Source organism: Triturus cristatus, chromosome 5_2, assembly GCF_964204655.1.
Source record: "Triturus cristatus chromosome 5_2, aTriCri1.1, whole genome shotgun sequence".
In the NCBI taxonomy this organism is placed as follows: domain Eukaryota; kingdom Metazoa; phylum Chordata; class Amphibia; order Caudata; family Salamandridae; genus Triturus; species Triturus cristatus.
The window spans coordinates 868,669,414-868,693,309 of NC_140588.1; the positions used below are offsets into that span (position 1 = coordinate 868,669,414).

The 23,896-nt window shown below is 43.2% G+C and overlaps 1 protein-coding gene across 8 annotated transcripts in view; it reads left to right on the plus strand.

Annotated features, from left to right (window-relative positions):
* FMR1 (fragile X messenger ribonucleoprotein 1) overlaps window positions 1-23,896 on the plus strand; it is a 491,218-nt gene that overhangs the window by 87,991 nt on the left and 379,331 nt on the right. For 4 of the 8 annotated variants that reach the window (XM_085607992.1, XM_085607991.1, XM_085607997.1 and 1 more), the window contains 2 exons: window positions 16,862-16,914; window positions 21,245-21,338. In XM_085607992.1, the coding sequence (XP_085464118.1) occupies window positions 16,862-16,914; window positions 21,245-21,338 (147 nt within the window). Of the gene's footprint in view, window positions 1-16,861; window positions 16,919-21,244; window positions 21,339-23,896 lie in introns of all 8 variants that reach the window. The other 4 variants (XM_085607995.1, XM_085607996.1, XM_085607993.1 and 1 more) reach the window with 1 other exon arrangement.

Sequence of the window (23,896 nt, forward strand, 5' to 3'; positions counted from 1 at the left end):
AAACGCACACTGCTACTCCTTGGTACCATGCCACTTCCTTCTATATTTTTTCATACTTCGCACCGTTTTTAGGTCTTGCGCCTAGCGATGCAGTGCGCAGTACAGCTCACTCAGCGAGAGTCCTTTTGTAGTGGTTTCCAAAACGGAGCCTGGAATCGCACACTCTTCTGCGTGTGCTTTTCCTTTTGTGCCCCGCTATTGGCCTTTGCGTGCGTGTTTTTTAGCAAGAGAACACGCAATAGGCCAAAGGCGGGCGCATTGCTCCGCCCATGGCCTATTGGTGTCTATTATGTGCACCAAAGGCCATGTGGTTTCAATTATCGTGCCCAGACACGGGCGCGATAATGGAAACCACATGTTTGGATGTGGCGCTCCCGCACCACTTGCGGCCGTGTTTAAAATAGCGATCGCTTTCGGGATCGCTTTCACTGCTGCTTGATTTAGAAGGTGACGGTGTCTGCATTCGTGCACTCCTGCACGGACATCTCCTGTCCTACCGTGTAGTCCTCTTACTGCAAAAGGCACATGATTCCCGACCAATGGCTTTGCGAGCGCTTGTTTTAGAGGTGCTTGACGACCCTTTTCTGGTAGGTTGCACGGGTCTCCCGGAACTCAGTGGAATCTCCAAAATTGGCTCACTGTAATTGGACATGCCTTTTAGTGCTTCGAATATCCCTGAAATGGAAGTCCCAGACCTTCTTGAAATGTACACTCCGCTGCGTGGCAATTTCCGCTCTGGACAGCTCACAGCGCCAAGGCGCTACATTAGTGGGCTATTGGCGCTGTATAGAACCCCGTAAGAGTAAAGAATGTTCATCTATTTCACTGTAATATAATATTGCATATACGTGTGTGTCCGCGCTATTTGAATAGCGTACATCTGCCATGACTATGGCCTCTTGGCGCCTTTGACAGTCATTGCTCCCCACTGATACAAAGCTGTGTGCATAATATATGTTATTTTATATTTCACAAATAGCAAAAACCTTGATGTAACAGAAATTTACTCGCGTAGCCCCAGGTCGCCAAAGATGGTTTGTTTCTTTTTGAAAACCATGAAAAAATGTATCCTGTTTTCAGCTGTAATTCGTGCGTGCAGAAGTGTGTTCTTAGTGCTTTGCCTAGAGGGATTTGGGCTGAGAGTGTAAAAGAGGCAGGTTGTCTCTACATGAGTAATAAACGAAGTGAGCTCGTTTACAATGAATCCGGTAATACCAAAGTCGCCAAGTGCCCCAGTGAGGGAGGGGCAGGGTGGACGATAGTTAGCTTGCTGACTCAAAATGCATGCTGTTCGACTTACCATGACATCACAGGAAGGGGCATCATAGGAAGTGACTTCATTGGAATGGTCACCTTTGTGGCACTCCGGAAGCAGCTTGAAAGTAGTTAATGCTTTGGCCCACATTGGCATAGTTGTCACAACTGTCAGACTCTGCTAGTAGTCAAGGTCTAAAATACGTAGGAGTGCAAGCAACAAGTGCAATGTGAGACTATGACATAAATCATGCAAGATTCAGACAAAGATAATGAAAATTGGGTACACTGAGGTCAAATAGTTTGCACAGGATCAAACATTTAGCAAAGGAAGGAAGCAGAGATTTGAACCTATGCTTTTCACTCTGTGTGCAGAGCCACGCAAGAACGTTTATCTCATCCTGTTTCTGGTTTCGCAGGAAAAGGTAATACTTGGTTGTCATTTCCTCTCAAGAGTCAAACCAGTACAGTGAGTGTGACGAACAGGGTGCAAGTCCTAAAATAAATAAGTGTTGGACTACTTAGCATGTGCAGGGAGCTCACCAAAAGTGATGTATTAAAAAGAAACATCTTATCTCTTCATCACCCCCTCAGATCTAATCGGAGTGGGTCTGCTTTTTCAGTTTCGTCTGGCACTATACTTGTTGTAGGTGTACTCTACTAGGTGTATTTCAGCACTCTACTGGAGTGCTTCTTTTTTCAGCTACCTCAATCATGCACTTCTGCCCCCTCCGCTGTCTGTTACACTTGCCCCCATCCTCCTATTGTTAGCAGTGTTGCATCCCCCCCACCAGCTATTCCGCACTCCTTCCTTCCATTGTTGCCTGTCCACAAGCAACCCACCAGCCCTCCATTCTTCCACTGATTTTGTCATCACCTAGGCACTCGCTCTCCCTCTTTTTGTTGTTGGTTGCCTCACCCACCCTCCCTGTCTTTCTTCTTCTGTTATTGCTTGCCCTCACCCATCCTTTCTCCTTCGGTTGTGCTTGTTTCCACCTACCTTCCTGCACTCCCTACTTCCGTTGTTGCTTGCCCCTCCCCTTATATTGTTGTCAGTGTTGCTTCCCCCTCCCACCCAATTACCCTCCTTCTGTTGCCCATGTTGCCTCCATACTGGCATTCAAAAAGCGCCCTGACGCGGACAATTCTTGCCGCATCATAGAGATTTCTTTTCTCTACCGGCATGTTGCCTCTAAAGTATTCGGCCGCCATTTTTTTTCTATCTGTTTATTACAATCACGGCACCGGTGCTTTAGGTTTAAATATCTCAAGCTAAAGTGCCAGTGCGGCAATTGCTTCAAAAGTAAATAAATATAATTTTTTTTTTTTCGATTTGTTTACTTTTAAAGCAATTTCAGCACCCACGCTTTAGCTTAAGATGTTTGAATCCCTGTCTCCTATATGTAGGATGAGGGGGAGTGCATCCCAGGATAAGACAACCAGACTAGTTGTTCAGAGACAGCTGATTGCTTTCACATGGCACTCTCGTAATATCCCTTTAGTTTCAATGATAATTTTGGCTGCCTCTGTCCTTTCAAAAGTATTACTTTGATGTCACCCAAACATAGTGTTATTTACTGCTACATATCTATTCTCTTTTTCAATGCCCTCTCTCTCTTAATTTTTGTCTTCCTTCTCTCACTTTTATACCATTATTCTTCATCTATTTCTCTTCTCCCACCTTTTCTCCTTTTTATTTACTTTCGTTTACTTTTTTAATACACATTTCTTTCATTTGTAATGCTGTGTCAAAGGTACATGCAGTTGGCTGTTCTGTAGTTCCATAATTTTCCAGAGAGGTTCGCCTGCTCACCATTATTGAAGTATTTTATTTCAGGCACTGTTTAGCTGTTGTGCCTTAATTATTAGCTGCACCCATAAGAAAGTTTCTGAGGTTCCGGAGGATCCATTTGCACCACTCCTCTCCCCCAAATATTATTAGAAGAATTTCACAAATCTGGATTTGTAAAGTGATGGATGCAGGCTTCTACCGTGGCCTAGTGGTTTGAGAGGAACAGGGTAGGGACTGAGCTACGTGTCTAATGGTGTGCGCAAAATTCAGTGTAGAATAGCTATCAATAAAGATTATATAATCACGGTGGTGCTTGGGAGATGCATAGTGGAAGGCACTGGAAGACATCCAATGGCAATAGTATCGCTAGGAAAATTTTTTATATGGCAGCTGATAGGCTTCAGTAATTAACACCCTGGAAAGCCCACTAGAAGGTCGAATTAAACTTGGTCTTTTCAAGTGTAAAGGAATTTGGAAAATTCTCATAACCTTCCATAACACTGCCCCTTGAATCTGATATATCCTTGGCTCTTTGTCCAACAGCTCTAATAATGGCTGGAGCGCCTCAATTACCTCTGAGTGTATTGAATATAAATTCCATATTCGTCATCCATGCACTTAGGTTACATTTTTGGTAATGCCTCTGGATTTCCTACATACCCATGGTGTGTCTGAAAGCAAAATGCATAGGTGATGAATTGCTCCTGCTCAACACTTATGGAAGGACAATATGTTTTATCAGCATTTATCAGCACTGTAATTAAAAGGTATCAGTTTAAAGCACCCAATCATGGAATATGCCCTCAGATATATTTTAGCATATATTTGCTCCGTGGTATGATTAAAACTAACAATTCTTATAACCACAGCCGTTGTCCTTTAATTCATGCTATGGATCGTTTCCTATTTGGAGCGATTGTACAAATTCCCTCCAGTCAGTCAAGTTGGATGCTAATTTTTCATCACGTCCAGTGCATGACATGTTTATCCTGTCTGCAAGTGACCATTTTCATATATTTTTGAGCGAGGTAACGTTAGCTGTTTAAGTTTACACCTGGTAATATCTAACCTTTTCTTTTCTTAAAATAGATACTGGTGTCTTATTTTGTCCCCTTCGAGTTCCGGGATGACCCCATTGACCAACCTCCTTGTACACAAATATATAGAATTTATGTAGAGTGTCATTATGAAAAATCAGCTGATAACAATTGAGTGAATGTTCAGAGAAATTTACCAGGCATGCCTTAAGAGACTGCGGTGAGTCATGGCCTAAACGGAAGAAACACTTGCACATCCCAAAAAAATCTAAAATCAGTACTTAGACGTAATGAAATGGATGGCATATTTGGTGCCTTTCACCAACATGCTGGCCTTAATGGACCCCAGACATAAACATATCACCTGCAGATTACTTCATTAGAAAATATTCATAGTTGAGTCTGGTATGATTAGAAAGATGGCATAATTGGACTTCTGTCACAATCAAAGCCCTGACATAATCAAATTAATGACAAAGCTCGCAGAGTTTACTGTCCAGTAGCTTTTCTTCCCTACAATTCTTACGTTACTGTCTGCAATACTTAACTCCTTGAATGTATATCTTACTGAATGTGACGAATTCTCGTAATAATATATATAATGATACAGTCCCTACTGTAGTATTAGCTGCATTTGTCTCCAAATGGAGTTTCCTTGATATCCTTCCCTAGGGTAAAGTTGCAGATTTAAATTCTTTCCAGACAAACCACGTGTTAGCATTGAATTAAAAGGTGCGACCATCGAAGCACATCCATAGAAAAAGTTGGGAAATGCTAGAAAAAATGATACTCCCTTCACGGTATTTAGGAATGATATTTATATAAGTTGGATTGACCCTTTATTATAGATTCTAAAGACACAACAAATCCTCAAAATGACATCGCTCATGCTCAAGGAGTCAATTTGTAAGTCATCATGGTCATACTAAATCTTCAGGTATTTTAAATAACTAAGCCAAGCATTCATTGCTTTCCCCTATTCTGCCTAAAAAAATAAATATAAAAAAAAGAAAATATATATTATATATGATGTTTTTGTAGAATATATTTTATTGAGTTTATAAACAAAGAAAAGGACAGGCATAATATACTCAGACAGACCACCACATCACTATATTTACCCCATCACCTTCCCTTTCATGGTCATCGGCACCCCATCAGAAGCCCACAAGTATGTCAGCATAGGTCCACCTTGTCGAGGGTGGAATCAAATTTGGGTCTCATCACCTGATTTAGCATCCAAATCATCCGTAAGGCCGTGGTAGGATTTGCAGCCCCCCGATATCCCCGAATTTTTAGGACAGTCCCAACTGTCATACACCACCCTCTATGCCTCCATGCACCGACTCATGCCTTCCCTCCAAATCTCTTGCTTTGGAACGTTACTCCCCCTCATAGGCTTGCCAGAGCTCGTTTAAGAACATCAAAGCCCAGCATTCAAACCTGCAGTTGCTTCCTGGGGATGGCCTCATCGTTACCTATGCCTAGCACATTCAATGAAGGTGTCTTGGGAGTAAGCATTCCCACCACCTCATCCAGTTCTGTAATTATGGTTTCCAATATCGTGTCACCCTTGATCAACCCCAGATCGTAGGAAGGAAGGTCCCCTCTTCTATAGCGCAACAAAGGCACAAGGGGCTCTCCACCTGACTGATTTTATAGAGGCAGGACCTTAGATAATAGGATCTAAAGCTGTATTTTGAACTGAATCAGGAGATATCTGGTCTTGGTCGTTACCACTCTAGGGTGCATCAACGTAGCCTCCCAATACTCATCCTCTATGGGGCTCACAACTGCCTCCCACCTCTCTGGCAGCCCCTCAATGTATTAGACATATTACTACGTCTCGGCTAGCGTAGGCTGCGCAGACATGCGCAGTCTCGCTGGCGAGATTTTATGTTTTTGGGTAGCTTTCACTAGCGGGGTTTAAGCCCCGCCCCTCTTTTCCATTGGCTGGCGTCACCGTTTATGCTAAACCGTAGCCAGCCATTGGAAAAGAGCTTCCAGTGACGTACACTTTTCTCTTTTAGAGCCATCCCAGTTGGACTGGCTCGTCTGACTTCCTGCTGGCGTAAAAGGTTTCTTCTTTATGGGGCCAAACACTTGGCCCCATAAAGACAAGAAACCTTTTAGCAGGTGAGGCCATCCAAGTGGGACGGCAGAGAAAGGCGACGAAAACGTCATGGCGAGCGCTTGATATTTTCTTACTGTCACACGCTATGTCACTGTAATCCGTGATTTATCTACAGGGAGCCCTTCTATGCCACACACAAGCACCTTCATGGCATTTTGTGCCACAGCAGTCGTTCCTAAACATCTCTAGCTTCCTTGAGACAGTAAAAGCAATTTCCGGGTGTGTAAGATCTGCAGAGCCGTGTTTTTTGTCTCGCAGTTTTATATAGCTCGAATTCATCCTGGAGGTATCAGGGCGCTTTACAGGAGCACCAGCTGTTGCAGACGGACACATCCATGTTTTGTTAGGCGTGGGGAGATTAAGTGATTTGCCCAGAATCACAAGAGGTTGAGCCGCAGAGACTCGAACCTGGTTACCCAGCTTCGAGGTCATATGCTCTAACCGTTTGGACACATCTTAATGAGTCCAGCCTGCAGGGACAGGGGCCCATGTACTTACACTCCAGAGTGTATAACTCCTGGGCGTGTCACTCTTAAGTTTCAGGTGTGTCATTATTGGGTGTGTCATTACTGAGTGTGTCACTCCTGAGTGTGTCACTGGGGCGTGGGGTAGAGCAAACAACCCCGTACTGGTCACCGTGTTCTATTTGTATGACGATGCTTGTTTAAACCCGAGATGCGCTTGGTGGGCGCTATACCCTGACTTTGTCACGTAAGAGCTTGTGTCTCACGCTTCACCAACCAGCAGGAAGTGCGTGAATCTTCTCGGAGCGAGGGCTACATATGGAGAGGGAGAGTGCATCCCACACGAGCACGAGAGCATCTCTAAGGCCCTTGACAGTGAGTGCACGTGTGAGGGCATGTGAGATCCGCAGAGCCGTGTTTTTTGTCTTGTAGGTTTATATAGCTCGAACTCAACCCGGAGGTATCAGGGCGCTTTACACGAGCTATATAATTAACAGAGGGTACACTAATTAGTGTGACATATATATGAATTTGATTCCAATTACAGATACAACAGATCTCAATTAAACACTAAGATAAAAGTGACGACTCTTATCACTTATATTAGGTGGCAGAACGAGCCCCTAATACATTCTGGTCCTGACGAAAGCCTCAAGAATGCGTGAGAAGGCTGAAACATGTTGACCTGACCCACTGATGCAATAGACTGGTAACTTCGTCTATATACGCATCACACTTTTTGTTTTAATTTCCCACTTCACTCGTATCTCTATTAAAGTCTTTACTGTATTTGAGTGCAGTAGGGAATTATAAGTTCACCACTTATGAACACCTGCACGTCCCTCTTTCTTTTGATATCTGGACACTACAGACAAATCAGTTGGTCTACCTCCAGGTGGAGGACAGCATATATACAAAAGAAACCCAATGATGATGCTGTGACAGTACACTAAGGCGGAGAATCAAGATACACCGACCCCGACCTGTGTACTCATATGAGGGTTTTTTTCCAAAGTTTTCCAATACCAAAGACCCTGATTTTACAGGACAAGTGATCCATTCTTCCACAACTTGATTATTTGTACTAACCATTGGAAGCCGGATGGATCACTGCTTCTCATTCCCTCCCTGTTGATTTCTACACGCTTTACACGAGCTCCAGCTGTTCCAGACGGGCACATCCATGTTTTTATAGGCGTGGGGAGAGGAAGTGATTTGTCCAGAATCACAAGAGGTTGAGCCGCAGAGACTCGAACCTGGTTACCCAGCTTCGAGGTCATATGCTCTAACCGTTTGGACACATCTTAATGAGTCCAGCCTGCAGGGACAGGGGCCCATGTACTTACACTCCAGAGTGTATAACTCCTGGGCGTGTCACTCTTAAGTTTCAGTCCTGTGTGTCTCTCTTGAGGTTATCACTCATGGATGTATCACTACCGGGTGTGTCATTATTGGGTGTGTCATTACTGAGGGTGTCACTCCTGAGTGTGTCACTGGGGCGTGGGGTAGAGCAAACAACCCCGTACTGGTCACCGTGTTCTATTTGTATTACGATGCTTGTTTAAATCCGAGATGCGCTTGGTGGGCGCTATACCCCGACTTTGTCACATAAGAGCTTGTGTCTCACTCTTCACCAACCAGCAGGAAGTGCGTGAATCTTCTCGGAGCGAGGGCTACATATGGAGAGGGAGAGTGCATCCCACACGAGCACGAGAGCATCTCTAAGGCCCTTGACAGTGAGTGCACGTGTGAGGGCGTGTGAGATCCGCAGAGCCGTGTTTTTTGTCTTGTAGGTTTATATAGCTCGAACTCAACCCGGAGGTATCAGGGCGCTTTACACGAGCTATATAATTAACAGAGGGTACACTAATTAGTGTGACATATATATGAATTTGATTCCAATTACAGATACAACAGATCTAAAAGAAACACTAAGATAAAAGTGACGACTCTTATCACTTGTATTAGGTGGCAGAACGAGCCCCTAATACATTCTGGTCCTGACGAAAGCCTCAAGAATGCGTGAGAAGGCTGAAACATGTTGACCTGACCCACTGATGCAATAGAATGGTAACTTCGTCTATATACGCATCACACTTTTTGTTTTAATTTCCCACTTCACTCGTATCTCTATTAAAGTCTTTACTGTATTTGAGTGCAGTAGGGAATTTTAAGTTCACCACTTATGAACACCTGCACGTCCCTCTTTCTTTTGATATCTGGACACTACTGACAAATCAGTTGGTCTACCTCCAGGTGGAGGACAGCATATATACAAAAGAAACCCAATGATGATGCTGTGACAGTACACTAAGGCGGAGAATCAAGATACACCGACCCCGACCTGTGTACTCATATGAGGGTTTTTTTCCAAAGTTTTCCAATACCAAAGACCCTGATTTTACAGGACAAGTGATCCATTCTCCCACAACTTGATTATTTGTACTAACCATTGGAAGCCGGATGGATCACTGCTTCTCATTCCCTCCCTGTTGATTTCTACACGCTTTACACGAGCTCCAGCTGTTCCAGACGGGCACATCCATGTTTTTATAGGCGTGGGGAGAGGAAGTGATTTGTCCAGAATCACAAGAGGTTGAGCCACAGAGACTCGAACCTGGTTACCCAGCTTCAAGGTCGTATGCTCTAGCCGTTAGGCCACATCTTATTGAGTCTAGCCTGCAGGGACAGGGTCCCCTGTACTTACACTCCAAAGCGTGTCAGTCCTGGGCGTGTCACTCTTAAGTTTGTCAGTCCTGTGTGTCTCTCCTGAGGTTATCACTCCTGGATTTATCACTACTGGGTGTGTCATTACTGAGGGTGTCCCTCCTGAGTGTGTCACTGGGGTGTGGGGGAGAGCAAACAACCCCGTACTGGTCACCATGTTCTATTTGTATGCCAATGCTTGTTTAAACCAGAGAGGCACACTGCACACGTACTGTAGTGTACAAACTGCACACAATCCGTCATGCTCAGTCTTCTGAATGAAAGGCGGCTACCGTTGAATAAACACTGATCGTGTCTCCCAGCTGTTTCACATGCAGACCCCACAGAGGGCAGTGCTCCGACGCGCACCCTCCGAGCTTTGTAAGCAGCCTCCGACTCTGTACACCTCCAGAGCCACACACCTATTCCTATGTGTACCTCTCCTCTGTCCCCGGCCACACGCTTTCTCAGCGCACTGAAACTCCCCTGGATGTCTAGCTCCCCTTTACTCCTCTTGGCGCTATTTCGTATGCTACAGGAGCAGGCTCTGCCTCTGGCTTTTTTCGGTCTCTGCCACGTTTTATTATGGTCTCTGTCACGTTTTATTACGGTCTCTTTCACGTTTTATTACGGTCTCTGTCACGTTTTATTACGGTCTCTGTCACGTTTTATTACGATCTCTGTCACGTTTTATTACGGTCTACGCCACTGGCTTTTTTCGGCCTCTGCCCCGGCTGTTTTCGATCTCTTCCCTGGCTTTTTTCGGTCTCCGCCACTGGCTTTTTTCTGCCTCTGCCCCGGCTGTTTTCGATCTCTGCCCTGGCTTTTTTCGGGCTCTCCCCTGGCTTTTTTCAGGCTCTGCCCCGGCTTTTTTCAGGCTCTGCCCCGACTTTTTTCGGGCTCTGCCTCTGCCGTTGTCTATCTCTGCCCCGGCCGTTGTCTAGCTCTGCCCCGGCCTTTTCGGTCTCTGCCCCGGCTTTTATCGGTAATTTGTTTTTCACAGCTTTTGAGTTTTTGCTTTGTATTTTTTTTTTACATTTGAATACTTGATTTAATTTCATAAAAACTTCTAAACCTTTATTTTTTATTTATTTTTCCAGTTACCATATACCATATCCCTTAATTTAACTATATGTGGCCTGCACCATTTTTCCGTGAGAGAACACTTGACTGAAGAAATTCCTTTTTAATTCAGAAATGTGAGCACTTCATCCAGCCAAAAGTGAGTCTCTTAGTAATGTAGACCTAAATGTAGACTACAGATTTATCAACCCATTATTACCCACCTCAGTTGGCTGTAAGACATTTATACAGTTGACAAAGTAATACGAGTGATAACTGGTTCTTAGATTGTTTCTGCATTGTTCTTTAAAAGGGTTGGTATGTGTCTATTTCCTAAATTAGAGATGAGTTGAGCAGTCCTCATGGATACAGGCATATTGTTCCAGGTCCTCGGTGCGTAGATTGATGTACCTGTAAGTTACTCAGACATTAGCAACCGTAATGCACTTAAAAAGAGAATGACCAAGCTTTTAAAGTGGCCTTTCTTTCCTGATATCAAATGGAATGGCAACCCACTGGACTGCCCCTTGAGTTCTGAAAGATTAATTTACCCATTGTTTGTATTTCACTCTGGGGATTGATGGCAAACCTCTAGGGGAAGTCTAAGGAGCTGCATATGGGCAATGTTAAAAATTGCTTGAGCAGTAGGCCTTTTCCATTTTTTTTTCTAAAGCATTTTTATTGAGGTTTTAATAATCTGTGGCAAGTGTGGAAATTACAAACCGGCATATTTTAACATCGAAAGAAGAAGGAAAGACGTACAGGTACGCTAAGCAGTTCAACAACAGCAGGTCAAGTCATACATTCCAGGTCATGTAGTGCTGTGATAAAAGTGGTTGAACGTTAGGATTGCACCTGTGTAATGTTGTACCGTACAAGGCTTAAGTTGCAATAATCCCAGGTACCCCATGATAGTGAGTGTAGTACAGAAAACCTTTGATGACAACAGTGGCGATGGAAAACAAACTGGGAAAGTTGGAAGGGGAATAACAAAGGCAGGGGTAGCACGAGCGATATTGCTGAGGGAGCATGCAGGAGGAAAGAGATGGATATGGGTGAAAGATTATGAGCAGCAGGGACGGCTAGGGTGGGAACAGCTTAGGTAGCCCGGCTGACCTCCCTGGCATTGCTGAGGGAGAGAAGGAGTCTTGACCTGTTTTTGGGGGAAGGGGAGGGGGGCATGATACTGGTGGTGTTGAGGGGCGAGGCAGTGGCAGGACATTGTCACAGGGATCCATGAGGAACAAGGGGTATCTTCTTGAATCTGTTCTTGAAATTGAATGAGCATGGAATCTCATGCCACTGCAGTTGGGTGTTACCGGAGTCCATGGGCCTCTTTCCAATGCAGGGCAGTGCTTTAAGCCTCTCTCCAGCAGAGGTGTGCTGTATGCTATTGGGAGAGCATGGGGGGAGGGGACGGGACTCTCCAGTGCATGGTGAAGAGAAGCTTGGTGACTAAAGCGAGGTTTGCGAAGTGTGCCTGTACTTTATAGTTCTTTCTCCTTTGGAAAAGTCCTAAGGCTGTAGCCTCCCAGGAGTTCAGGGTTTTGAGTTCAGTGATGGTAGGTAGGGTTACCTGTATCGAGTGCCAGTAGTCCGCGATATTGGGGCATGACCAAAGTATATGTTGGAGGTCGGCAGACTGGGCCTGACACTGGGGCACCAGCGGTTTTGTGGGAAAAATACGGTTTAGTCGAGAGGGTGCAAGTTATGCCCTATGCAACACCATGTACTGAATGTTTTTTGAAAGAGTGCATCACAGTATATATTCTGAAAGGAACTCCAGGCCTTTGTCCCTCTCAGTGTCGTGAAGGGGCGGCCAGATCCTCTTCCCAGGTGTGTCTGGGATGTATCAGGGGAGTTCCCGTGTGTTCTCTTATTGTCTTGAATATCCACGTCACCTGTTGTTGCCCACATAGTGTATAGTGCATGTATGTCAGCGTGAGGAGGGTGGGGGGGGGGACTCCTAATCCAACGTGTACCATAGGGCCCGTATCTTTCCCAGTAGCTTCAAATGTAGTAGGAACTGGCTCAAAGGGAGTGGGCCTTTTCCATAGTATACCCTTTGCATGATGCAGTCTGCTTTGAAGTGTATCCTTATCTGTATTCCCAGCCATTTTAGTTTCCGTAGCATGCTGGACACATGAGCAAATGTTGGTAGGCCTAGCAATGCTGTGGCCACTGCATCTGCATCCTTTGCTAATTATCAGCGCTTTTTGGGTAGAGCAACATAGGCTGAGTTAATGAAAACAATATGGGAGTGGATAAAGGCATTCAGTAATACCACTCGAAATAGGAATGACCGAAATTGGTGTACTTTTCTGAGGAGATGAGATGCAGATGGTAAAAGCAAGACTTAGAAACAGCTGATGAGTTTTCCAAGATTCCTCCATTCCTTTTGATGGTAAAAAGACTGTTAGTGGAAAAGTAATCTGAGAACAGGCAGCAAAATATTGGAAGTCTTTACCAGCACAGATATGAAGCATAGAAAGCCATTGGAAGTTTAGAGAGTAAGTAAAAGCTTACCTCTTCCCGAACTAAAGACTTAAAAAGAAGAGGCACAGGATGGAGGTCAGTTAAAAAAAAACAAAAAAAAAACATTGAAATTGCTAAAATAGGGCCGGACTACCACTGGCTATATGTAATCAGTGCAGGCTGTGGACTAGACCTGTATTTTTTCTAGTTGTCCTAATTGCCCTAGCCCCCTGTAACCAGGACAGACTAGGAATTGTTTCTCCACCCCAGACTTGTGCAACATGCACATTATGGAAGCCCTCAAACTGAGAATCCTATAGGACCCACTTATACGTTCAGATCCACCATACCCCGCTTAATACGTACTAAAATGTGCAACCAATACATGGAGACATCCGCCACCCATCACTAGGACTGGTTGCTATAAAACAGTTATAAGCTGCTGCTGTACAGTTAATGTTGAATATTTTGGAAGACTTTTATATAGTTAAGCCATTTCAGTCCCACTCTTGTCTCTCAATTGCCTCGGGATTGAACACTTCAAAGCATTAAGCATTCTCATTACAACAACTTCTTAAGTCACGGTTGACCTAATGTAGGTCATCACTGCTGATGTCTTTTCCGACTTTTTCCTCAACCGTCCTAACAAGTTTTTGTCTTGACTGATGAATGCCGGCACAGGATGTGGCTCATTGGTTTAGCAATTACTTAAATTTCCGTAAAGGACCGGCATAGTAAATCATAAACTGCATGCATTCGGTCTCTCACTTTGCCTTCCTTCACCACACTATGAAGCGCTACGATCCAAGACTATTTTGGTCAATCAAGCACAATGCCAAACTGCTTACCATAAAGCTTTATTTAAAAAATAACACTCTTGCAACCATTCACTGTTACATGCTACTCAACTGAAAATGTGGTTTGGTGTCGAGTAAGGCATATGGAGCTCTCTACATACGCAATTAAAATTGCCACTTGAGTAGGACAGGGGAAAAGATGACTGTGCTATCCGATAGGCTGATTAGAGGTTTTCATCATCTGCGTTTTTATTGTGTTCAATTGAGATTTTACCTATCCATATGAGGATTGTTTTGAAGAGGTTGAGGAATACATATAGTAGACTGAGAAGTGTTTTTTTGCAGACTAAAAATTACCACTATGTTGTCTGCATACCTGTAACTCATGAGGTTAAACTAGTGCAACAGATTGGCCTGGGGCTGTAAATAAAAGCTAAAATGATAAGTAAAATAGGAGAGCCATCTGGCATTCTCCAGCTTACTTTTTTTCGGATAGAAAGGGCACACCTAGGTATATTGATCTCTGTCCTTGTGAAATGAGTCATTCATATCAAGTGGATTTATTTAAATTGAATGAAACGAGAGCTGCTGTAATAATGACACTGGTGACAGATCTACCAAGATCATTGCGCTAAGAGTCTCCATCATCAAACAATCTCCAGTCATCGACCATGTTGGTCTCCACAGCTCGTCACCTGTCCCATGTTTAAAAGCCACAGGGAAATCGTAGAGTAAGTAATTCCTCTTTTTACAAAGTCCTGTTATTGCAGGGTAACTGCTCACTCCATCAGTTTTTCAAGGTGTGAGATCAGAGATATGGGACTGACTAAAGACACAAACAGATCTCATGTAAATCTTTCTCCGCAAGTTTTTGAAACAGGCAATTTTCCAGCTGGTACAGTTGTGTTCTGCATACCTTTTAGAAATAAGTTCTCTCATGTTTAGCTTAGTTCCCGAAGTTCATTAATGTGTGACTGTTTTCGATAAAAAAGAGGGTTTTTTTTAACGCTCTTGCAAGATAATTATATTTCATTCTCTGGTTCGTAAAGCTCCCTCGTATTTCGACGATAACAATTTCTCCATTTTATTTCTCTAGTACTCTGGGGTATATGCCATTTTACACCTTTCACATTTGGATTTGGAGAAAAGGGTAAACATGATGCAGTCTAATCCAGAGGGGAAGATATAACAATCCTATATTATCCTAACTTCATTGTATGCCCTTCTGTACTTCGGGTTTTACCCAAACTGCTACTAGGACATTGTTCAAACACTCACCTAATCATTTTACATATAACAGTGTGATAGGATATCTTTATGCCCCCTTTCCTCACTTTCTGGTAAGTAAATACTTCATAAGGCTTAAAGTAATTTTCAGACCATGGTACCACCACGGAAAGTTCAGTTCTTAATCACAACTCTGGATAACGAAGAGTAGATCGAGTGAGTAGTCTTCTACAGCAGTGAGACAGGTTTAGACCGCATTGCATAGCTTCATTCCATTCAGTAATGTTTGGGATAAAGTATTATCATGGGCTTAGGCCCAGATGTTAAAATGTCCAGCAGAAATCAACTCCTAGAAGATACATTTATGGATAGTAAGACAATCTAAGTATTTACAAAAAGGTAGAACGGTTGTTCCCAACCCATGGTCTGGAGACCCCTGTGGTTCACGAAGACTCCTCAGGGGAACTGCGACTACTTAGAAAATGTAATAATATTAACAGATTAATAAAGTATACAAATGAAGAAGCTAAATGTACAGTTGAACATTTTAAAACGTACTGTAAATGTGAAGGAATTTGAAATTGGAGGCCGAAAATTACATTTGTTTAATCAGATTGATTTGTGGGAGCAGCGCAGGTGCATCAAACAGAATATAGTATGGACGATGAGTGGCCTCAATTGAATTTAGAAAAGAACCAACTTTTCTATTACAATTATTATTATTTTCTTAATTTTATTAGTTTGCAGTTGCGAATTAAATGATGTGTGTCCTTGTGTAGTTGTTCTAAGAAGGCTTTTTTCTGTATTTTTTGTGTATTGTTTTGAGGTTCAAATCATCCACAATGCTTATGCCGGGGACCCTAGCTTACAGTAATGACTAAGTGGAGTGTCCTCGACTACCAATAATGATTATTTAAATTTTTTCCAAATCAAACTTTCCAATTGGGAGTTTGTTTTAGAAACAAAAAAGGTTTTGCTATGCGGTTACTCTGAACATGGGGCCTCCCCAGGAAAACCTTGTGCCTTCGGAGGCGCAGCCATTCTGGTGTGCCCTCTGAAGGCCCAGAGGACACTTTCAGGTATGTGGAGACCTTTAAATATGAAAGGATGTCGTCCTTCAGGTCAGCAGAGACCATCTGTCTGCTGCCTTGGCTAGCTAGAGTGCACTTCACCAAGGGCTAAATAATCTCCTTATGATTTTCAATATGGATGTCCCTTGTTTTGAACCTGGGTGTGAAGACCAGCCTTCAGAGTTACTCTTGGAAGTTTCTCTTGGACAGTGTTTTCCTGTTCTCCGTTGCATCAGTGACGAGGACGAGCAATATCAAGATTTTTGCCCTCTTGAACATTATGATTTGGTATTCATAATGAGATTTTGTGGACAAGCCACCTCTGTTATCATCTGGTGTTGTTAAAATGTCAGTGATTTAGATTAGATTTCCAAAGCTATCTCTGATGTAGCTACTGTGACTTGGAGTTGTCCTAGCATTGGCCCTCCATCGTGTATTAAGTTAGTACCGTAAAAACTCTTCTAGAAGCAACAAAGGAAAAAAAAGTCTTGTTAATTTAGATGGTTTCATTTTGTTCAGAGTATGCCACTGTTTGCAAAGATCTAGGATTAACTGTTTTGTTAACATAAGGGAAGTATTTTCATAGCAAGGTGAAGCGGTGCAGGTCTTGTATTTTAAGCATTTGTTGAGCCCATATTTCAGCATTGATGCCTGTTTAGATAGATATGCAATTGTGTTTCTTATTAATATGTATTCTCTTTCTCACATTGGTTTGTATGTCTGAAACAACATCCGGTTTTGTACTGTTTGAAAAGTTTAAGTATTTTACATGTATCACCTATAAAACTTAAACTAAAAGTTGATTTTGGAAAATGTTAATAGCTGTTCTTTCTTCTCTTGTAGGCATTTGTAAAGGATGTGCACGATGATTCGATTACCGTTGCATTTGAAAATAAGTAAGTACGTACAGAATTTAATGTAAACCTATTGCAATGGGCAATGTATTGTAGTTAAACCACACAAAAGGTGATGGGAGGTTGTTTACATATTCTGACCACTGGTAATAGCGCGGGGTAGCACTCCAACCCATTGTTATTTTGCTCACCAGGCCACCTCAGTTTGGACCCAGTCATATGCAAATCAGTCTTGACCCTGGTTCCCATTGGAACAGTCCAGCCAGAACTGCCAATCCAGCTTCTTCCTGACCCGGACCACAAGCAACCCAGTACCAGTTTCTGGTATAGCTTGGTCCCAGTGACACTGTGAGAACGGGGCCCAGTCTGGGCATGCCCATTCGACTTAGGGCGGCACATGGATTGCTTTCGTTAAATCTGACCACTGGCAATAATTTGGGGTTGCTTGTCTTCTGGTTCAGGAAGGACCTTGCTAATATCAGTTGTTTAAAAATATTAAACTCTTTGTGATATAAATGTTTGGCAGCTCTTTTTTTTCAGTGATTGGAGCATGTATGAAAAATTACAATTAAAAATAATGATTGGAGTAATTATTTTGTTAATTCCATAATGGCAAGACATCCAAAATTACTATGTCTGTGTGTCTGTGAAAGCCACAACTTGGAGCTACTTGCAGCCAGTTGTTATTTCTCTACTGCTTGGATAGTTCCTAAGTGAAATGAAAATGGTTCCAGAACTATGACAACCAGTATAGGGGAAAGCGGCCAACCTTGTCTAGTAGCCTGGCTTAATCGAAATTAAGATGTACTCTAAATAAAGAAGGAAGTGTTACCTCTTAATCATGTTTGCACTTTGACATGATCCATAGTGTGGTACAAAAATGGCAAAATAAGGCTATTAAAAGGAGGTACTAAAGTACCCTTTGTTAGAAAGTTACCCTATTTGGCCTGTTAACCCCCATTTTTTGGTGCTGAATGAAACTGGTGGTAGCTGACTGTGTCTTGGGCTCTGCTAGTCAGGCCCCAGGGCCAGTGCTATGTTAAACACAAACACATACATTGAGGTACACTTGTATTTGGCATGACAAACCCTATAAGTCCCTAGTAGATAATAGGTCCAAGCCACGACCTACCCTTTAAGTCCCTAGTATGTAATAGGGCATGGCAGTTTAGAGGCCTGCAGCCTTTGTTGCATTTTTATGTATGCACTGCAGAGGCTGAGGTTATTTTAAAAGCAGTCAAAAAACACACTAGGGATCCAAGGGAGACGATCCCAAAAAAGAACCTGCTACTCCCTGTCTATCAATGAAACTCACAAAAAAATTAGTCTCTCGTGAACCTGAGGTTGTGTATTTGATAGAAAAAAGAGAAGAAAGCAGAAAGTGATCCTTTATAAAAACGAGAACCCTCACTCACCTGAAGGTGACATGCTTCATCATTGGGCACCCTCCTCACATCGGGCCTGCAAGGTTCCAGATGTGGGCTACAACTCCAACAAAGAAGGGAGTGCAAAAACAAAATCAGTGATAAGATTAAAACTACCTCAGGGGCCCAATAACTTTATTCGGTGGTACCCTTGGATAGGATTAAAAACTAGGAGGAATGGGGGATCAGAGCAAATATGCCTCATAGCGGTCAACATGTTTCTGCCTGTGTTAGACTCCAACAGGAGTTCTTAGGCATTCATCAGGACCAACAAAAGTTCGAATCACTCTGCATGCAACAATAAAAATAAAATAAATCAATCAGATTTGTTTACTGGCCGTGTCCATATGTTGTCACGGAAATGATGGGTGGTTAATACACCATCTCCCTCTTATGGAGGAGATACATTCCCACCCCTCTATTGCCCAGAGTTGTCAAGGAGTCATCCTTGTAGCTCTGGACTAGACACGGAGAGTCTGGTATCCCAAGCTTTTCAGCATGAGAATCGATCCTTAGATCAGGCTTCCCCTTGGAGAGGACCTTCTGTCGCAGCATCAGCAGAGGGTCCTCCACCTAAATCTGTCAACTCTCCGCCTTCTTGCATGGCGATTGAGCAGCGACTGTTGATAGCTTTCGACCTCCTCCCGAAGTTTGCAATGCTATTCTGGCAGCCAGGCAGCCCTCCACCCTGACCGTATACGCCTGCCGGTGGGAAGATTTGTATTATATTGTACAGAAAGGTTTATTGACCCTCTTTCTGATAACCTTCTTTTCATTCTTACCCTTGACCAGCAGAGCTCTGCTCTGGGCAATCTAAAGGGCACCATTCTGCTATGCATATCCTTGTGCGGCTACCTGACGAACCATCTTTATTTAAGTTCCCTAATTTGTATAGGTTTCCTAAAGATCTTGTAAATATGTTTCCCTCCTACCTTTCATTATTCCTCTGTGTGACCTTAATTAGTTTCTCTCTTTCTTAATTTGTGCTCCTTTCAAGGCTCTTCATAGTTGTCCCCTCCGGTTGCTCACCATCAAGACAACCTTTCTAGTGGCAATAACATCTGCCCAGAGAGTGAGTGAGCTGCAGGCTTTATCATCCAAGCCTCCGTTCCTGTCTGTTTTTTCAGACACTTCACACTAGGGCTTCTTTCCTGCCAAAAGTGGTAACTCCATTCCATGTGTGCCCATTTTCAACACTCCTCCACTTCCCTTCAAAAGAAGAGGAGCGACCCAACCGTATTGACCCAAAAAGAACTTTGTTGTTCTACCTTAACCTCACACAAGAGTGCAGCGTGTTTCACCAAGTCTTCTTAGGGTATGTTGAGTGAAGAAGGGTCGGGCGGTACAGAAACAAACCATTTTGCAGTGGGTTGTTCTCTGTATTAAAATCTGCTAGGCACTAGCCAATAAGCAGCCCCCTGAGGGCTTAAGGGTTCATTCCACCCGGGCTAAAGCTGCTACCTCTGCGTTAGCATGTAGATTCCCAGCCCTGGACATCTGCCAGCCAGTAACGTGGGCGTCCCTGCTTACGTTTACCAAACATTACTTCCTGGACAGTCTGGTCCGCAGGGATGGAGGAGAGGAGTTGGCCTAATGGCTAGGAGAACCTCGAATCTGGGGAACTGGGTTCGAGTCTCGGCAATGACGCTGAACATCCTGTGATTCTGGGCAAATCACTTAATCTCCCCCGTGCCTACCAAAAAAGAATGTGTCCTCATGTAATGCAACTGGTGCTGTGTAAAGCGCTCTGATACCCGATTCGGGTAAAGTTCGCGCTATATAAAACTGTAATAAAAATAATAATAATAAAAGAAAATAGGGATGGACACTGCGCCCATCTGGTCCTGCAGGACTTTTTAGTTTTAGAACTCGTCCGCAGCCCACCACCAGGGATGGTATTGCCTGGGTATCTATAAGGAATCTGCAACTGGATATCTGATAGAGACTTCTAGCTGCAGAATTCTTACCTTTGTATTCCCCAGGCATCACGCTGGATCTGGAAACTTTTGCGTGAGCTGTACCCCTTAAGCGCGCCATAGGGTTGCTCCATTTGGCCCCGTCTGACATAGTCTGCGATGTTAGCATTGGTTATGATGTCATGGTCACCTATATAGGCGCCACCCAGGCATGCGAACGTCAGTTCTTTTGTGGTGGTGGGTGGGTGGTGGTGGTGGGTGGGGGGGGTTGGGTGATTGAGTGGTGGGTGGTATCTCTGTTTTTCTACCTACAAACCATGTGAATATTGTTTCTTTGAAATTGACTTGTTGCAACCTCTACTTTCACCTACAATTTTATTTTTGCAAAAAGGTGTTCATTTATGTATTGGTAAGCTTTGTTGTATACCAATAAAACAATCTTAAATTACTTGTTTGATTTGAAACTAGTGAACTTTAAAAGATTTTTGACGTTCAGCTTGTAGAGAAGCATAAAGCAGAAGGAACTGGTCGTGGATTTGATGTACAACTATAAAATTGTGAGCCTCACTCCTACACTGCCTATTAATTAACCCTGCAGTTCTGGATTGTGCATGGAGATACGTAAACATAGTAAATAAATCATCTCTGTCTGACAGGAATGGGGTCTATTTTTTCGGACAATTTTATAATTCAACTCTGAATTATGAAGAAGGGTCGGCCGGTACAGGAGCTGCTGCTCCTACTGTATTTCATGTGGTTTTAAATCTTATGATGTATCATGTATTGACTTTTTCCATCATGCTCATCCTCTAGTTAGTTCTCCAAAGTACCATTTGTAGGATAGGCTTGCTCAGGGTGATATGCATAATCACAGGGATCCTAAGCAGTAAAGTATTTTAGACTGCGATTATATCTTCTCAAAGCTGTTCAGGACTTTAAAAAAATCAGCTTGAGCATTCTTCGAAGCTTAATGTTATGTGAAATGTCAAGTGCAATATGGTTAAGTAATTAACAAATTCATACCTTCTTTAGCTGGCAGCCAGAAAGACAAATTCCATTCCATGATGTTCGATTCCCACCTCCCACTGGCTACAACAAAGACATAAATGAAAGTGATGAAGTAGAGGTAAGCTCTCATCATAAAATAGTATCTTATGGCTTTAGCTATTCTTTTCTTGCCTCGGTGGGGATATCAAAGTGGCAATTGAAAGGGAATTATTTGGTGTGCAAAAGCTGATCAAATAAATGGTCTGTATTAATCAAGTAGACAACTAAATGTTTGTAAAAGAGGCAACATTCAACATGACGGTGTGAGTATTTCTAAGCTCATGTGCCCTACACTGAAAGAAAATGATTGTATCATTGTGTGGTTGAGGGAAGAAGACATCGGAATGATGACTTAAAAACATAATTTTTTTCCCTCACCCACATCTCAATTTGTTTGTGGTTTTACTTCATCCTCCATATTCTTATTGCCGCAAAATTGCAAAATACAGCAGTCAGTCCTAGCAAATGTTTCTAATGAAATGTATAAAGAGAACCATTGAAGCAACTGTTCAGGAAAAGTAGAAATATATGTTTGTAGTTACCACATAAAGAGTAGAAAAAGCGATGTTGAAATGTGCTAGGAACCATGGAATTATCTTCTTTCTTCTATGAATTGTTGAGGTATGCGTATCAGAAAGGTTATCTTCCAGGAAATTATATCGCATTTGTAAGCCATGTACTAGGAAGGTCACAGAAAACGGATTTATTTTCAGGAGTGTGGAAAATAAGAATTTATGAATATACATGCTTATCCAGATTTGGATCTTTCAAAGGTTCACATGCTTGAATCATTCCCGTTCGTCTAAGTGGGAGTCCCACGGTACCATAGTAAAGCAGTATGTATGAACTTGGCATAGGCTAAAATGGCACCAGGCCATGAAATGTATAGCCTATCTGTCTTTTTTTAAAAAGGCCCAAACTTTAACTATGACCAATCGAGTTGTAGCGCTCTCTAGAACACTCCCAAGATAGGTTGAATCCCTCATACATTTTTGTTGGTTTCGACAACGTTTCCCCCCGTCCCTCCTAAGAGGGGCTGGTTGGGGACAGCTCCCCAATATTTCAACTAGGATTGAGGGGTGCCGAAAAGACTGCCAGGCCAGGCCAGTTATGGGTTGGAGGTATTGCCCGATGCCTTGGCGAGTAGCCCCACTCATTTGTATCATAAATCTTCCAATCTCCCCCTGGGGGTGGAAAGATACAATGTTGGGGTTTTAGGGCTGAAGTGCGGCCCACTGCTGGCCGGTACCCACCTCATTTTTCTTTTTTTCTTTTTAATGTTAAAATATGTCTGAGTGTAGTGAATTTTTGTTCCCCTATGAGGGCAGAAAGTCTTTTGGGATATGTGATTGTGGAAGGACCCATACCTGTATGGGGCTAACCACACCCTATATTAATTTTTTTTAAATAATACCACTGATGTGTAGTGTACATTGAATAACCCAAGTGAAGGCTGCAAGGGGGTTTTTGACTTGTTGGGATGGGAATGACCCCTGCATGGTGTACAGTTGTGTCCTTTGTTCCACGTGGCCAACTGGAAGCATCTGGTATTGCGTTTTTTGGCCCCAGCTTCACACTAATTCTGAATGAGCCTGAAGGTCTAAGCCTGTCTTGTGACAAGGTTTATGTCCTGTTGGGGCACACCAAACGTTCCTTTTGTAGTGGCAGAGGACTACCCCACCTGCCACCGGTTCATGCGTGTAGCATAGTGGTGGCAGCATACTGTGTTTTGTAGAGATCTTAGTGTTACCATGTGCTTTTTCCTGTGCCACGGGAGTGGGTGCCTTCTCGCCCACTCATGTAAAATCCTGCTGCCAGTGATGAAATCTGAACTATGGTGCGAAATCCCAAACACGTACATGTATGCCTGTGTTCTGCAATGAGACTGCAACACACTGTGTGTTGGTATGAGTGAACCAGAATGACATAGGCCTGTGGGTTCTATTTTTGACAGCCTGTCCCATCCCTGTGCACAAGATGGAGTTGAGGGCACTGAATAATCCCCGCCCACGTGCGGGATCCCGGAGCATATATAACAAGCATTGGCATAGCCAATAGGTCTCGCTTTTGGGACCTTATAAGTATTTAGTTATGCAGCGCAATATCCTTGGTGCAACAACATCAACTGTTGCATGGCTAAACACTTATAAGTTCCCAAAGTCGAGACCTATTGGCTATGCCAATGCTTGTTTCACATGTCATGCTGCACATGTCGTACTGCAGGCAGTGTCATCAAGGAGAACAGCTGAGGGCATGATATGCTGCTTAGGGAAGCAAACACTTCCAGCCAACAGGGGCATCAGAAGTGGGTCGTGTTCACTTCCATTGGGGTAGTTCCCATGTAGGCAACAGTTGAGACAATGTTCTTCTTCATCAAAGGGAATGAGCACACCCTTCAAGAATCAGTGTGCAAGTGGGTTCCGATCCAGTAAGAAATTACGTCTTGGAAATACTTTTCTAGAAAATGCAAAAATGTTTTTCACGGAAGATCATTGAAGATCGGTGGCAGGGCATAGTTGATTTTTGGGTGGGAGTCACCTAGCCCTTGTTTCCCTTTTTTGTATTGCACCCATTTATTAGTACATACATGCTTCAGCACATAACATCATTATCACACTATGCCAGATGCAGTGTGAT